The sequence below is a fragment of the Aedes albopictus genome, unplaced genomic scaffold, assembly GCF_035046485.1.
Source record: "Aedes albopictus strain Foshan unplaced genomic scaffold, AalbF5 HiC_scaffold_101, whole genome shotgun sequence".
Classification (NCBI taxonomy): Eukaryota; Metazoa; Arthropoda; class Insecta; order Diptera; family Culicidae; genus Aedes; species Aedes albopictus.
The window spans coordinates 1-17,676 of NW_026916383.1; the positions used below are offsets into that span (position 1 = coordinate 1).

At 45.3% G+C, this 17,676-nt stretch overlaps 1 protein-coding gene across 1 annotated transcript in view; it reads right to left on the bottom strand.

Moving 5' to 3' along the window:
- Positions 1-35: 35 nt before the first annotated feature.
- Positions 36-17,676, bottom strand: part of LOC109429655 (ets DNA-binding protein pokkuri) — a gene marked incomplete at its 3' end in the record, with an annotated part of 54,135 nt that continues 36,494 nt past the window's right edge. The window contains exons 2-4 of the mRNA XM_062843187.1: positions 1,536-1,580; positions 246-1,401; positions 36-173 (exon numbers count right to left, since the gene is read on the bottom strand). Coding sequence (XP_062699171.1) covers positions 36-173; positions 246-1,401; positions 1,536-1,580 — 1,339 coding nt within the window. The remainder of the gene's footprint in view (positions 174-245; positions 1,402-1,535; positions 1,581-17,676) is intronic.

The following is a 17,676-nucleotide window of genomic DNA, read 5'->3' on the forward strand; positions in this document are numbered from 1 at the left end:
GTCGTAGTTCATCGAAAGGTGGTTCTTCTGTTTGCCCCATAGCTTGGCCAATCCGGCGGGATCGACGATCTTGAAGACCCCGGTGTCACGGCACTTCCACGCAATGTAGCTGCTGTAGCGTTGCGACGGGTCGTTCAGCAGTTGCTGCAGGAAGTCCCACAGTAACCTTCCATCTGGAATGAGAGGATGAAGGTGTTTTAGGTTAACTTTGGTCAACGAGCTTGTGGATGAATCGTTTAACTTACTTGTGTTAGGTTCGGGCCCGTCAGGGAAGAACTCCCGCTTAACTGGAAGGAAAGCTCCAGGCGTGTTGGGTGCCGAAGAAGATCCGGTAGGGGACGAACTGGATGGTGACGACAGAGTCGGTGACTTCAGGTTGAGTGAATGGCCGTTGGATGCTCCCGAAGAGCTGCTGGTAAGGGAGTTGCCATTGCTGCTTCCATGGGAGTTTCCGTTACTGCTGGTGCTCGAGATGCCGTTGCTGCTGTTTGTGCTGGAGCTGTTGTTCAACAGGGACGATACCGGATATTGGAGTGTCTTGGTATCGAGCAACTGCAACTGGCCGAGATGTTGCGTTTCCTTGGAGATTGGAGTTAGTGGAGGGCTTTGATTCTGCTGGGTGAGCAGTGGAAGTTTGCTATCCGGGTGGGACAGTGGAAGGGGATGGTATCTGGCAGTTGTGTTGTCCTCGTCGGAGTCGGATTGGTTGCTGCTTCCTCCGGAGTTGCTGTTTTGCGTGTGAGTACTGCTACTGCTGCTGGATGATTTCTGGAACACGTTTTGTAGCTGTTCTTGGTGACTTTGCGGAGGACTTCCGGCTTGTGAGTCAATAGATGGCGCTGGACTAAGGGTAACGGAGTTGGATGCGGCCATGAACTGCTGCAGGTGGTTATTGTGGAAGAAGGGACTATCGGGAGGTGCCAGAGCGCTCCAATTTGGTGTGGGAGGGTGGCTGTGAGGTGACAGGGGATATCGGCTAGTCGGAGTTACGGGACTGCTCGGCAGATGGCGATGTAGAGTCTGAGCGTCACGAACGAGCATCTGCAGAACATTGTGCAGGACATCTCCGGCACCGGGGCTGCGTTCCGCCAGGTCGTTCTTTGTCAGCACACAGAGAGCTTTGCCATTCATTTGAAACAGGTCCAGGTCGAACTTGGGTAGATCGAACTCCCGCTCGCAGAACCGTAGAAATACGGCAACCTCCTCGCGGCCCCAAATTCGGGGGTCGGTGTTCAGCTGAGGCGGCAGTTGAGTCTTGAGGTCAGCCAACGGACTGGGTGGTGCCGGTGGATACCGCCAGAGTAAATCCGATCCCCATATTCCGAGCGGTGCGGGAGGATTCAACGGTGACAACGGTATCGGTAGCAGCTTCATCTTGCTGTTGCTAGGTTCGGTTGGCTTCTGAAAAGGAACACGGAGATGACAACGGAAAATTAGTATCACGGTTGAACGGTTCGGAACGGGTTGAGTCAAGGTGAAGACGGTGTCTGTACATGTATGGAAAAACTTGCTCTATAATGAGATAATTTTCTCACATCCCGCAGACGGTTGATCTTTGCGGTGGCCCGCTCGGCAGTTGCCTGCGAAAGATCATAATTTCATTACGACGGGAGCGGAAAGGCAATCCGGGAAATGGGGACTGTCCTGAGGCGATTTTCTCCCCTGCCTCTCTCCTTCGGCTTCCGCCTTGCCTGTGTCTTCGTCAACTGACTGTAAACGGACCGTGTATGCACGTGGCGTGGACGAACTGAGTAGGCATTGGAAGAGTTGAGCTGAGCTGAGATGCGAAGATAGAATGAGGCATCAAAGCAGGCGACAGGACAGGCCTGGTCAGGAGGATAGACAGACGGGTTGAGGAGCAGCATGCGATGCAGCGCGATGTGGAGTGCTTTGGCCGACCGAATCGGTCACGGTAGGAGGTGCCGCGTGAGCTAGTGAGTGTGTATGTGCATGCATGGAGAGCCAAATGGAGCGAGCCGACGAAGGCGAAAGAACGAGCGAACGAACGGTCGGGACTCGGGATGTGGAAGAAGACGACTGGAGAGCAGGCACAGTGAGATGAAGTGTATTCAAATAACATCCGCTAGTCTCTGAAGCAATACCTTCTTGGTGGTTCCGGAGAGACGTAGGGTTTGGCGACCATAGGAATGGTTTAGTGGGTACGAGGAGAGAGTAGTCCTGGATTTTACTTTTGTTGTAGAAGACGGCCTGTCAGACCTACACTACCCTAACCTTCTGTTAGGGTGTCTGTTGAGCAGATTATCCCCCTATGGTTTAGAAGGAAAAAAAAAAAAAAAAAAAAAAAAAAAAAGAGGGAATCGGTTTGAAACGCACTTTAGGTGACTATGTGCCGGTTATTCAAAACTTTCGTTGGAGTTTGAATTATGATCGCAGTAAGAACAGAAAATCAGAACCTTACAAATGCACATTGCCTTATTCATTTGAGTGGCAGCTAGTAATGTTGAGTGAACGTCGTGCTGCATGCCGAGAAAATCCAGTCATTTTTTTTTTTTATCTGTATTATCGAGATTTTTAGCCCTTGGCTAGTTCATCTCGGGACCCACGCTTTACTTCCCTTCCGAAGGAAGAACTCACATTTTGCGAGTTTGTCGGGAGTGGGATTCGATCCCAGGTCCTCGGCGTGATAGTCAAGTGTTCTAACCATCCAGTCATTCCTTACGGAGCGCATATTGCCCCGATCTCCCCTACAGACGCACGAGAGGTCCGCTGGAGAGAATCCCGCGCGAGAAGGAAACGGGATGTGTAATATGTGTTTACCGCCCATCAGTTCGCGTCGCTGCTGCCCTCCGCGCGCGGCCTACTAGGCAAATGAGTGGAGGAAGGTATCGCAGCGCGGCTGAGCTGAGCGTGGCCATTCGAAAGGCAAATATTTATCCGGACCATCCACCATCTAGCCAGCCAGGAGAAATGCCTTATGGGAAGCGAAACCGATTTACTCGTCGTAGTCGTCGTCGTCCGTAGAAAATTGATTTGCTCATGCGATTTCGGCGAATGTCTCTGAGGAGAAGAGTCAACTAGGAGTGGTAGAAGAGTGGAGAAGAGTGCAATCACACTTTCGGTCACGTTTTGGGCGCTTTGAGGATTGTTAGAATTGCGAGAATCACCTTAAGTAGTAACCGTAAGGGTAGGCGTGCGTGGATGATGCTATGGCAACCGCATGTGTCAGAGGAAGGTGGTCAAAGGTTTCTTGGATTGCGATTTGTGGAGAGGAAGTACAGTAGGTAATTCAAGTAGCCATTTCCTCTGTCGAGAGGATAATCCTTCAACGTGGTATGCGAGAGCGCGATTCGAGCGCGGAATAACGAAAACACTTGAATTTTGACTTATCAGTCGACCGGGACAGAAGGTCGATGGACTGAGGAGGGGCAGTTTTGGGTTTTTGTTGATACTTAGGAATTCGCGATCTTATCGTTAGGGCGTTATGGGGCGTTTACATTTGTAACGGTCGTCTTATTATTTTTCTTCATGTCGTTTCAACTGGATCTGAGGCTGCTTCTCAGAGCTTTCTTTACCAATTGATCAGTTTTGCCTTCGTTTGCAGTCACTAAGATATTCTGTGACCAAGAAAGTCAAGCCCACGGCATACAATATCACAAGGCAGGCTAGTTACCTATGTATGTAAACATCCATTTTGGATGTAAACATGTGACGTCGTTTTTATCGTCCTTCATCGTGGGTCGTGGATCAAATTGATATAGAGTACTAGATTATTTTGTTCACTTCTCTGAACGGTTTGAATTACGTCATCAAAAAACTGTCAGATCTCCGGAATGTATTACCTTATAAATATTGTACACCGTGGTCAAGCCCATTCATATAATAAAAAAATGACAGAAGTTACCGAGAATCGAACTTGGGCACCCTCAGCATTATCAATCCGTGTGACTGTTTCATAGTTCTTAGTTAGCATTTGAAGTGTACATGGTTGTATGTGATAATAAAGTATAGTTAATAAAGTGTATACAAACAAGCAAAGAATACAGTTGTTGAACAATCATTTAAGAGAAAAATTCTCACAATATTGGTTGCGAGAACACGTTTGAAGCTTTGAGAAGTCGGTTTGATACTTAAGTAAACAGAGATTGAAACTCTGGTCAGCCCTCTTCTAGCTACGTCCACAAAAAAAATTGGGTATTCTTTAGTACACAGCCAAACATAACCTTGAAAATGTTTGACGTTTCTCAGTTCACTTTACAGATTACACACAAGCAAGATAAAGACAATACATAATATATTGTACTTAATCGATCTTGTTGCTGTTCTCCTAGGGGCAAGACACTGTGCAAACTACAGCAACTCTGAGAAATCCTGAGTAATCTTTTTATCAATGATCGACGAATTTTGTTGAAAGACAATTTTCATTCAGCACACGCAACACTTTGCAGTTTGGTGTAAATGCGAGAAAATCTGAGGAACTGTGAGAAATTCTGAACAACATTTCGAACACAGACTTTCTCTCGTTAGATCTGTCTTGCCCCTTGCCCTCTTTTTGCTTATGTTACATCTGTCAAGTGACCTGAGAGCTGTCAAACATTTTCGATGTTAGGTTTTGAGGTGTAATAAAGAATTATAGAATAGGACCCAAGACTTAAATCAGACGATTCTGGGAGCCTTTGACAGTTCTTCTACAGTAATGACAGAGTTGTGTATGTACATTTGTTCAACAGTTGTGAACAAATTCAAATACGGACCGTCATTCTCAAAAATGGCACATCTGATCACATGTAAACAAACAACCATTTCAGAACGTTACCACTTGTGTCAGTTTTCGCACCGCCGCTTGACCCCGCCTTCGCCTTTTTCTCCGCAACCATCCGCGCCAGGTGGATCGCATCCTGATGGAGACTGATTTTTACCGCTAAGCACTAGAGGGCACGCAACGCACAATCAATGCTGTGCTGGCTGCGTTTGACTTGACAGTCTTCAGCGTGTTCTGCCTGCCCTGCGATGGACACAGCGCACAAGTAAACAGAATGGCATGCAGGAAACGACCGAGCGCGAGATCGTTCCGTTTCACCGTTGCGCCTCCTTCGCTATCACCATGCCAACCTCGCCGCGCTGCTCGCCCGTTTGGGCTGCTTAGATCTCGGTGATCTCGCACGAGAAGAGTTGAATTCTCGTTATTTCGGCTGAGGCGGCTTGTTTTTCCTCGTTCATGTGTCAGAAAAGAAGGAGAATTAAAGAGAAATACCTTTGCGTGGATGGGTGGTGGATGGCGGGGAGGCGGGGGAGGAAGAGGTGCGACTTTTTGACTAACGTACAGCGCGTCACGGCCGCCGACCCCTTGCCAAGAGCGCTGTTATCCGGTTACACTGTTAATTCCCGAGCAGCGCACAGGTGAGCGCCTGGGCACCCTGCCGAGCGACCGGGGTGATCCCTAAATGCTCCCGAACGGAATCAGTGTGTAGTAAGCACTACACAGCAGCGGAGAACGAACGATCGGACGGCCGCCGCATCAAGTAATGCGGATGGACCGTGGAATGAGGTTTATGTACGCTTCATTAGTTCCTTCTCCTTTCTTTCGCCCGGTTGCGCCGGCCGGGAGTTCAGTCCCCACCGCTCCCCACCGCCGAATCTCCTTCGCGTGTTGTGTCGTTAACGGCCAACTGCGATCAAAGGACCGAGGGGCCTTTTTTGCTCCTCTCGTGGTTGTTGTTTCTTGTTGTTACTGTTCTCCGATCTCTTTTCCTGTTTCTTCTGCGCGTAGGTATAATGCGCTCGTCGGTTTGCTGGGCGCTGGCCGGCCACAGAATCTTCGATCGACGGCACAGGTGGCGGTGGCAGGGCAGGGCAGCGAGACGCTCCTCGGTGATGACTTGTGGTAATTTTGTGTTTTCCCTTCCCTTCTGGGGTCGACTTGTTTCACGGGAAGTGAAACTTAATGTATGTGTGTATGCTGCTGCTGCTGCTGCTCGGGCAGCCTGAATGAGTGGAGTGAGTGAATGCCCAACAAGCGGCTGCTGGAAGAGAAGATCGAGGCGGACAAAAAGGAGATTCTCGAGATGAGAAAAGATCGACCTGACGGACGAGAAAGAGCATAACCGGTTTAAACGGAAACTAAAATGATATTATAAATAAAGTTCATAAAGTTTTATTCATCAGCCTGTGTTTTCCTGTTTCGTCCCGCGAGCCTTCCCGCCCACCGCCGTCAGAATGTCCGGTACGCGGAGCTTGGAACGGCCCGCTCACGAGAAACTGATAATGGCAAAACGCATCCAGGCCGAGGTTTGAACAACAGAGCCGCTATCAGTAGACAAGGTGCAACGGCAACGGGAGAAGGAGATGTCGGTGGCAGTCGGAGATTTAATTAGTCCCTTGTGCGGTACGCAGCTACCGAAGCAAAGCAAGCGAAGCGGCGGACGGTGCAGAAGAACATTCAGAAGAAGAAGAGGAGAAACCATAAAAGGTTGACTGGCGGCGCTGAGCAACTGTAAATTTAAATCGCCGCAATTCCAAGGACTACTGCGTTTTCGATGCATGGACGGTTGGATGGATGGATGGATGGATGGAGCGAAGTGGCGGCGGCGATGGCAGATGTTGCTGCGACATGCTTCGCATGTATTGTGCTTACAAGTGGAGAAGCGCAGGCAGAGCGGTGGAGCATCTTCAACGGTGCGGCGACAGTGCTATAGCGACGAAGGAGACGCGATGCGTGACAGTGCTTCCGCGTTTTACGTGCTTGGTAAACGTCAGAATAAATACAGAAATTGATTTGATTTGCCTACCGCGCGCGCGTTGTGCGCGGTGATTAATTACGCATGCGGAAAAGACTCACGCGCCAGAGTATCAGGCGAACGAAGATGAATCGCACACGGGTAGCTGAATTGCTTAGGTTTACGAGCTCCGGTAACGACAATTGGTTTATCAATTACTCTAGTTGTATGTTTTCTTTCGAAACTTCTGCCAAGCGGCGGTTGAGCTGATTTGTTTATGTAAATATTAGTGTTTTCCTGTGCCTTTTATTTATTAATCCAAACAGTGGGATTGTACTTCCTGGCTGGAAGAGTTCCCGATTGTTTTTCAGGTACAATAAGCACTATTCTGCTCGATTTACGGCAGAGAAAACACTATACATAACGTCTGGAAAGTCTTGTTTGAGAGATGATCGTTTTGATCGGTGTTGACGATCGAACTATTGTCAACCGGTAGATTTCTTCCGTCAGACGTTCGATGCGTACCAAACTTGTCCAAGTAACCAGAAGTTTTACTTTCCATGATATACTTTCAAGTTCCACAAAGCACAGATAATGTTCCGAGCGGAACTTTCTAGCTGTTTAAGAGGCTAAAGTTTTCTCACGGGGAACTTCAGACCTAGGGGCAAGACACTGTGCAAACGAGAGCAACTCTGAGAAATTCTGAGCTACTCTTTTCTTTATCAATGATCAACGAAATTTGTTGAAGGACATCCCCAAAACTGCAATTGTCATTCAACACACGCAACACTTTACAGTTTGACATTGGTGCCAGATCACATCAAATCTGAGGAACTGTGAGGAATTCTGAACAACATTTTGAGCACAGATTTTCTCTCGTTAGATCTGTCTTGCCCCTAGCTTCAGACTACATAAAGTTCAGAGGAGTATCTTAGGCAGCTTTTTAGTCTTTCATACTGAGCTTGATCGAAACTTCGCATTGAATTTCCACCAAGGGTCTGCTTGAATGCTGCTTAAAATGCTGCTCAGATCTTGGTCAGAACTTTCAAGTTCTTAAATTTCCTTTAGCCCTGTCAAAATAGCGATGGTGGCGCTATCTATTTTCCATTGCTAAGTAGCGCTTACAAAAAATCATGGACCATTTTTCAAAGATCGAGTTCCAGTGTTATTGAGTTCTGCTTGCTACTGTCTACGTTCAAAAAAATATCGTTTTTGGCGACGAATCACTGAATGTAATCATCGTTTTTTTACATAACATTGCGAAATCCATCAGTTGATGATTTTCTTGTCAAACGGGCTTGTGGTTACCATCCACTTTCGCACAAACCCTGCGCAAAACAGGAAGAGAGATAGCGTTCTCGACCTGTTGAAATATACGGTACTTGAAGAGTCGCTGCTGGTGGTAGACGTGCCAATGTAAACAAACGACTCTATTTATTTATCAAGTCCGGCGTGGCTGCCACGGCGGTACAAGCAGACATAACCTTCAAATGAAAAGAAAATGGCAAAAGTTCTGATCGCGGACAGCAGCAGGTGAGCCTTTCTCCTTTCTCGCAGCAGAATTTAAATGCCTACTTTGATTGCGGTTCGCTACGTCGATTGAAACTCGCTTTGATTGAAACTCGCTTCCTTGTTCTTATTGCCGGTGCGGTCTTTCCCCACCCCTCATTTTGAGATTTTATTGACAGCAGATCGCGTTGTTGCAGTGCGCAGTGGCGATCAAGTGTGCCATGAATTGCGTTTCGCCTCTCAGCCCCTGGGACCAGTAGAACGGGTTTCTCCGATCAAGCAGGAAGTGCTGTGCGAAACGTTATAACTCCTTTCTCGACTCCTCTCGCGCTCGAGTCGAGAGGATGATGATCGTGATGATGATGCTTTTGAGTCGTTCAGGTTAGCGTTCATCTTCTGTGCGAACGAGTGCTCATTTCCTTCTTCGATAGAGTGAGGGAGAATCAGTAGTCAGTCAGTCAGTCAGTCCTGGCAGTTTTGCTTTTTTATGGGAAGACGCTGATCGCCCGAGAGCTCCCTAATCTTTCGTGGCAGCAATTAGAATACGCCGGCTTCAACCGACTGGACGGGACCGGACTGGACTGACTGTGCTGAATTGATAATTTTGCTCGGCCGGCTCATTTGCATACTCGTTAAGAGGCTCGAGCTTGAGACGATCTGCGGACCGACCGGACGATCTGCGTCAGATTGAAGTGCGTGAGGCGGCGGCCGGCGGCGACGGTGGCGACTGCGACGGAGATGTTGTTAAACAGAGATTAGCATCATCGTCCGGTCAGGAAAGACAAATAATCTGAGATATGAGGGGTGTATTATTTCCCACGTATAGAGGTATTCTCTCGGATGCGACGAGATTAATTTATGATTGAATTCCTCGTGTAACTGAGGGAGAAAATCTACGACGTTATCGGGTATAGGCTGTTCAAGTGGTCTATACCGGCGTTGCGGCGTTAGATAGATACAAATCGATGTAAATCTGTTTATCGGGTCATTGTCTTTCATCTTTTGAAACTTTTCCAATTGATTCTTATTTTGATCTTGTTATCAGAGCTCCGTCAGACTGATTCTTCTACAACTAACCGCTACTGATTCTTCTCTGGAAAGACACAGGCAGTGAAGTGTTTCTGGGCCCATAACCTGGAAGTTGTTACGTAACCTGATTAGATAATTCTATCGACAATCACATAGGTTTCAAATCTACTTAACCATTCATGTTTATCGGGTCATTGTCTTCTATCTGTTCAAACTTTTCCAATAATCACTCTATGGATTCTCATTTTGATCTTGTTATCCGAGCTCCGTCAGTCTGATTCTTCTACAACTACCCGCTATTCTCTGGAAAGTAACAGGCAGTGAAGAGTTCCTGGGCCCATATCCTGGAAGTTGTTGCGTATCGACAACCACATATGCTTCAAATGTATAGTAAAATTATATAAAACATGTACATTTACGCGATAATGCCTCATGGATGCGCTACTTCAACCAATCGAAGCTTCCTTCGATGGTCAGCCAATACAGTCGTCATGGTTGCACCATACCCCCCTTTTCTCGACTGCTTAGATTGGAAACCGAGTTCTGTGCGCAATAGTCCAGGCTCAAATCCAAAAGTACCCAGCTATAACGTTCCGTATTCGCGTAAGCATTTGTACACACCAGTGTAGGAAAAAATCATTCATTTCCCATTGCTTGATCGCTTCGCGGTGCTTCGGTGGTGGTGGGAGATTGTCCGCTCGTTACCCAAGCGTCTTACCACCGTACCGTCACTCGACTGACTCGTTCGGTGGTGGTGCCGTACCTACATTAGTTTATTATTTATTTCGCTCGATGAATATTCTAAATTGAAATGTCAAACGGCGCACTGTCTCGTCGCCGTCGTTGTTGGTTTGTTCCCGGTTGTGTATACAAGAGATGGGAAACTTCCTGGCTGAAATCTCCGCCAACGACGACGACGCAACAAGCTCCGAGTCAAGTTATTTAAGAGATTTTATCGCCTTTATTATCTCACGTCTCTCGGTTTGCCCGTTTCTGGGACTGCTTGGCTGACGGTGCTTGCTGTCTCCTCCTCCGCCACCTCGTCAAACAGTAACCGACCAACAACAACTGACAACACTCTCGTTTGCGTCGGTTGCCTGCCTTATTTCAATAATAAATTTTATTATGTAGGTATGTATGTTATTTAATGCTTTTTCTTCGCTGCTTCTCACAGACAGGCAACACAGACCGACCGGTCGCCGTTCGGTATAGGTAGTGGCTGGTCAACTTACGACGATTCCGACCGAGAGATAGGTTATGTTTACAAAACCGATCCGAACGCGATCTTCCATCACTGTTCCGCAGCGCCGCCGTCGCTGCGAGGCAACGCGTTACGTCAGAGAGTGCAGCGCAACCAGTATTCAGCCAGCCAAACCAAGTAGGCTACGGGAAATGGGCAGGGTAGAGGGACGGCTGAGTGAGGCATTGTTTCTCAGCGTTTACCCTCTTGGTTGGGCTTGCTGGCTGTGCTTGGCCTAGTGGACCGTTTTGTAGTAGTAGGCCGTTACATCATTTTCACTTTTTCTCGTCGCAGCGATCCGCATACCTCTACCTTCGACTGCGCTGTGCCGCCAAACAGGTCGTGTCACACTTTTTGGGTCTCTGGTGCACCTAACGCGGCGCGACGCGTTGTCTCTTTCGAGCGCTTCCCCAAACGGCTAAGCGCATTCGCGCGCCGCGCCGCGGCGAGAAAGACCCGATGAAGGAAGGAAAGGAAAGCAAACCTCAAAAGTCGGTCAAAATTTTAAATTCATAATATGATTAAGTAATACGTAGCATTCGCAGCCGCGCTGCTTGCCTTGCTGCAACTCGGCTAACCGGTAGGTGCGTCGATTGCTTATACATTTGTTCGACTCGCGTGGCTTCCTTTCGCCGCGGGCGCATACACACACGTTTTACCCATCCGGAGGCAGCGGCAGACCTCCCGCGGCGTACGACTCCGCGCTAAGTATGTTACGCACGCATCGGTGTCCCAATTCAGTGCAAAACGTGTGTGTTATCGAATGCGACTTGATGACTCACAAAGGATTCGGCTGAACGTCAACTTGACGTTACCGTGGATATTCTTGTCACACATTGCTGCGTCACTGCGATTGTACAGCTAACTTGATTACAGGAAGTCGTTGGATGCATTCCAATCGTAGAGCCAGTAATGTTCGCCCGTAACGGTAGTGTCTACCTGATGCGACGAGAACAAGTCGTATGATAAGCTTTAATCGTCGAGTTCCGATGGCTATGATAAAATCATAACCTAGCAAGACCAGGTGGACCAGGCTTTCTTTGCCGTTGCTGCTGCTGCTGTATGCTCTGGATAAGTATGCCCTCGGCAACGGAAGAGTTAACGGCTTTCACCGCTCTCGTCTCAACGACGTTCGTCCAGGCCAGCCTTGCTTTCACCTCTCTCTTCCGGTCCCAGTGCCAGTCGGTCGCGCGTACCGACCAGCCAAGCCAGCCGCAGACACAACAACTAGCACTAGCTATGTGTCGTCTATGTAGTGTGCTCGTAGTTTGGTATGCAGACACGGTGCATGGAGACGACAATTAACGATTCAATGTCATTGCCAATCGATTCGAGCAAGTTGCATCCCCATTTCTTCCATCTCAAAGCCTACTTGTTGTTCGCGCTTGCCTGGTTGAGTGGTTGGTGCTTGCTATCACGTCGCAGCCTACTGATGTGCCGAAACGGCCGTTTCTCACAACAGTCAGTAGTCACCGCCGCCGCGCGCGCCGTCAACTGATGCGGCCGGTTATCTCCTTCCGTTTTGTTGATCCGACGCTGTGGTGCGGCGGGTTTTCCCATCGAAGAAGACGACGACACAGTCGAAGAAAAGAATCCCCCTTTTTGGCGTTCGCTCGCGAAACGCGATAATCATTTTCGTATCGGATCGGAACGGAACCGCCTGAGCCGTCATCAATTTCGGAATCTAGAAAGGTACCTTCTTTATCTTGATTGCGAGCGACGCGCGGTGCGGTGCGCTTGTTGTCTTGACGACGAAGGTAGCTTCCTCTTTCCTGTCACTGACTGGAGCTGGATTGCTTCGATTTTTATGTTGCCTTTGTTTCGCGATGCATTTTGTTGAGCTGCAGCAGTGCAGCGCAATGTTGTTGTCGTCAGTTGGAAAGCGGATGGAGTTGATTGTCCTGGTTTTTCTTTTGGACGGCGAGTTTTTCGTCTTGATCGAATAGTTGTGAATGGGAGGAATGGGTTCGATTTTTAGGTAGCTTTTTTGTTCTTTTACGATCAAAGTGATTAAAACTACTGTCTCAAGATTGTATCATATTAGTAACACACATGGATAGACAAAACGCTGGTTAAATTTCCATCGTTTTGTTCAAATTTCTCTGACTTCCAAAAACAAGTGCTCACGAGCACGGTATTCAGTATTAACAAGGTAGGACTCCGCGTTTTGTTAACACAACAATTGTGTAGGGTGGCCCACACTTATATGAAAAACAAAAAATTTGAAAAATGCCAAGTCTTACCTCCTGAATCAGTTGTAGCTCCCAGAAGCTACGTTCAAAATTTGAGCAAAATCGGTTGAGCCTAAGGGGCCGCTCAAAACGCTTGAAGTTTATATGGAAAACTTGGCTAAATATATGCAGAAATTTTGAGTTTCCGAATTTTGCCGCTAGGTGGCGCTGTAAGCGTTCAATAAATAAACCCTTTGGTATTATTGTAGGTGACTATATGCCAAACAACTTTGTCGCAGACCGCGAAGTGATCCGACGGCTGTGAAAAAAGTTATACCCTAGGCATACAAACTTCAAGCGTTTTGAGCGCCCCCTTAGGCTTAATTGATTTTGCTCAAATTTTTAACGTAGCTTGTGGGAGTCCAAAACAACTAATTTAGGAGGTAAGACTTGGCATTTTTACGAAATTTTTGTTTTTCATATAAGTGTGGGTCACCATATTGTATAGTCATGATTTAATTGAATTGAATTTAATTGATAATCCATCAATGTGCGAGTAATTACCATGTTTACAGCCATGTTACTCTCCGTCATGATAAGAGCAAGTTTCACAAGACGCTCTCTGTCACCGTCTCCCGATCTGAAGACTTTGGGAAGTGCTTTCGACGCATTCCAATACTGATTATTACTCCTTAAAACATGATTACAAAGTGCTTTATTTATAATTTCTATCGTTTCGTCACGTCCAATGGAATTGATGTGGATTTGATCCGAGTGTTCTTTAGGTGGACAAATATTTTGTTTTTTTTTTGGGCATTTTTGCCACCAATTATTAAGATTACATTAGATCCTACTTCGAAAGGCTATATACTGCAGTTGAATTCAACGCAAGTTGAAACAGCTGCCTAACAGAAAAATCCCCGATAACAATTCGGCGAATGAAAATCTGATGCAAACAACAACATCAGATGAAGTTTTGGCTGCCATCAAGGGTAGTTGTTCGCGAAAATCTCCTGGGGTGGATGGCCTTCCGAAAGAGTTTATCTTAAGGCAAAAATTCACAAATGTCGTTAATGATGCTTTTCAAGGAAATTCTGTGAAACAATTTCATGACAATTCAATAATCGTTATAGTAAAAAAGAAGAGCAGTGACAACAGTGTGCATGAATATCGCCCGTCATCACTATTGAACGCCGACTTCAAACTTCTTTCTAGAATATTGAAGCAGAGGTAGCAGAATATACTACAATAGGACAGATCGGTGAAGTACTAGATTTGTAGTAATGAGCTGAATTTTAGTATGGTGAGAAGGTCAATTCTCCGTTTCTGCAATGAAATGGTGCAAAAAGCGTGGATAATTTGATTCCTTGCTTAATTTGATGCTGTTTGAGCAAAACTTTGTGCAACAGTGTTGTTGTTTTCTCCATTTCTTGCAACATAAACAACATAGTTATTCGAAGTTTTGCTCAACCAGCATCAAATTAGGCAAGGAATCATAATACCCACGATTTTTGCACCATTTCATTGCAGAAACGGAGAATTGACCTTCTCACCATACTAAAATTCAGCTCATTACTTCAAATCTAGTACTACACCGAACGTGCCCCATTAGTACTGTTAGAAAACCAGAAATGCTCAAACGGAAAACGTATAAACGAAGCGACTTGTGAAATTTTCTGTGAACTCTGTCAGCTAAAAAAATGCATTACTGCTATCATTTGATTTGGATGATGCTTTTGACAGAGTCTCCCATCAATTCCTCCATTGTTGAAAATGAACTTCAATCCACTTTTTGTGGATCGTCTAGTGTCGATATGGGAGAGATCATTTTCTAGAAACTTGATAAATGGACATTTGTCACAAGAAATCCAAATATCTTGTTCTGCGCGTGGTGGATAGAGTCTACAGTGTCAGGAGATGGAAGCAAAAGCACTTTTGGTGACGTAAAAACTTTGACTAAGTACCTTTGACTAAGTTTGACTTTAGAGATAAATTTGTGAAAAAATACCACTTGTTTTGGTGGAATTCGATCCCACGACTCCGAATCGCTAGTCCGGCGCTTTAACCAACTAATCCACAGAACAAGTTACGATACGATTCTGCGGAACCGTTAGGTGGTGCTTGGAATCCAGTGACTTTCTATTCTAAGAATTCTAAAAATATTTCAAGTTTTTACGTCCATTTCAGACATACTGGCCGACTAGTATAGCCGGAAAAGGGCAATAAATTCATTGTCACTTCTGGTGAATCAATTACTCTGCCTTACTCCTCCACTTCCTTTTTTGAGCAGCTTCTTGGAGAATCGAAACATACCAATACCATAGAGAACAGACATCCAAGTCCAGTTTCGAAACTGTGTAAGAATTTAACGGTCATTTGAAATGGCAACATGAGTTCTAGCTTTGATCTAGCTTGTTCTCTGTGCCAATACCATCTTTGTTAAGACACATAGAACTAGTAAAGTAGTAAACCACATAGAACTCGTAAGGAATACATCATCATACCATAGAATTTCTGCTAGATCCTGGTTTTGTGGCAGCGGAACAATGTAATTGGAATCTGGTTTTCAAACAAATACATAGCAAATTACTCTCTTCATACCAGCGTTCCAGTTGGTTCATGCACAGAGAACAGACATCCAAGTCCAGTTCCGAAACTGTGTAAGGAATTTAACGGCCATTTGAAATCGACAACACAAGTGGCAATAGCGTGGCGCTGCAATCGGTTAATTTCTCATACTAATTTAATTCACCACTTGAAGTGTTTCAATTCACCACTGACTGTGGCAATATGGTGTTTGGTGGCGTTAGTGTTGTCATCGTGTATTGGTTTGCAACCTTACTAAAGTAAAGATTCAAATCCTTACTCAACTTTCCGAATGAAATTTGTTCTAGCCTGGATGTCTGTTCTCTGTGGTTCATGGTTGGGCACTTTAATATAAAACACCGAGAGCTTCTCTACCGCAGAGGCACATTCGATAACCCTAATTGCAAAGTGTATCTTATAGAACCGGAGATAGTAGTGAATTATTTAGTTGCCAACGTGTAAGGAATATCTGGAGATATCAGAGAAGAGAACTTTTTTATAAGGAGCCTAGGATAACCAGGTTCGAATCCGGAGAATTGATATATCCAACATTTAGGAACATTAGTCGATTTTCAAAGCAGTTTATACTTAGAGCACTAACAACTTTCTATACATATCTAATACAAACTCCAGACAATGAACTTTTAAGTTTTATATCAATGTTAATAATTAATTGGACGAAATATAAGGTTTTACACAATCTTGTCTCAGTCATCGGCGGTTGAGATGGAACCCGAAAGAGATCATAAGCTGCTTCTGGATCAAATCCTCCAGAGAACAAGTTTTTAAATGCAACGTTTCCTAACGGTGCCACAGGGAACAGTCCTCCAAGTCCAGTTGAAAAACTGTGGAAGAAATTTAACGATAACACAAGTGGTGCTGCTGTCGCAAAGTTCCCACGCTGCTGTCGATGGTGACGCCAGTGTTCACTAAACGTAAACAGTGTGAATCCTCACACAGTTTTTCAGAGATTTCTTTTCTAGCTTAGATGTCTGTTTTCTGTGGCTTGACTTAGTGCTCTGTTGGGCACACTAAGTCCAATACAGACAATACAATACAGACTCCCTGAGTGTGTTCTTTGTGCGAAATTCCAACGGATTTAGGTTTGACGTGTGCCTAACTCGGTTATCACTATGTACATCGTCTGTTACTTTGGTTTGCTTTATTCAGTAACGTGTGAAGTAATAACTGTCAAAGTTATCCTAGTATGCTTGATAACGACCGTGACATTTTAAATTGTGTTCTTTTCCTTAATTGAATATATTGATTTGTTTCATCGTTTTTATTCAGCAATACAACATGGGTTCCTGGTTTTCTTAATGGATACATTGGTATAGAGCAGTGATCACCAAAGTGCGGCCCGCGGCCCGCACGTTATGTCAAGTTCTCTATGTTGCCGTAGAATTTCTTGCAATGTTTCTATGAAGATCGTTCTACTTCTAAAATAATCTATAATAACGTGTTGAATTTTTCACAAATGGATCCAGGAAGTGCAATACAAACAGTTATAAAAAAAAATAGGTTTGAGGATCACTGGTATAGAGTATCATCATACCTGCCGCCACACGTATACAAATGCAAAATAACTAATTTTGAAAAGAAATCTCTCAGTAAACAACTGTGGAAGTGCTTAGAACATTTAGCTCTGCAAGCTCTGTTTCAGTTTAGACGAAAAACATACATATCAGAAATTTCAATACCTTGCTCCTTTATTTTTAAATGACTAGATCCTAATGGTTATTACCGGGAAAGAAATTGGAAAGAGAAAAATTAGTTACATTTTCTAAAACTGGGTGAAGAAGTTTTAAAAATTAGTGTTTTTTCAATCAACTCAATGTACATAATATGTACAGATAGATAAATTATAAGTGAAATTACGAAAAAATCACAGCTCAGGTGATATTTGAACTCTTGACGGGAGACAAGTGATTTTCCAACAAGGTGATACAAGGTTATTTATATCTCATCGATCAAGCTTCTTATTCATTTTTACTAACATATATGCAAATTATTTTTTTACAGCGTCTTGCAATCAACGAATTAGGTGACGCTTGCTTTGTTTTCCGCCTTTTAAACAAACAATTTTCAAATTTCAAACAAGCTACAAATTGATGATTCACTGCCACACTTCTCACTGCATCCCCAGCCAGACCAGAACCATTTAAACAAGCATTAAAACCCAAAACCCGAGATCCAAAAATCACAACAAAAATTCCATCAATTTCCTCCGTAGGTACGTGCGCTGTTGAGGTGAGGTGATTGATGTTTTGCCCGCTTGTTGGTCGGTGTCTTCCGCCGATCGTCGATCACCAACTCCGGGGTTCGGACTCGCGCTGCTGGCTGGTGATTTGTCCAAGTGGACGAAAAAACCCACACGCGCACGCTCAAGCTATATTACCTACTATACCCGTACTTAATGGCGAGCCCGAGCCCGAGGAGGAAACATTTCGCCAAGCAGGAAATCACC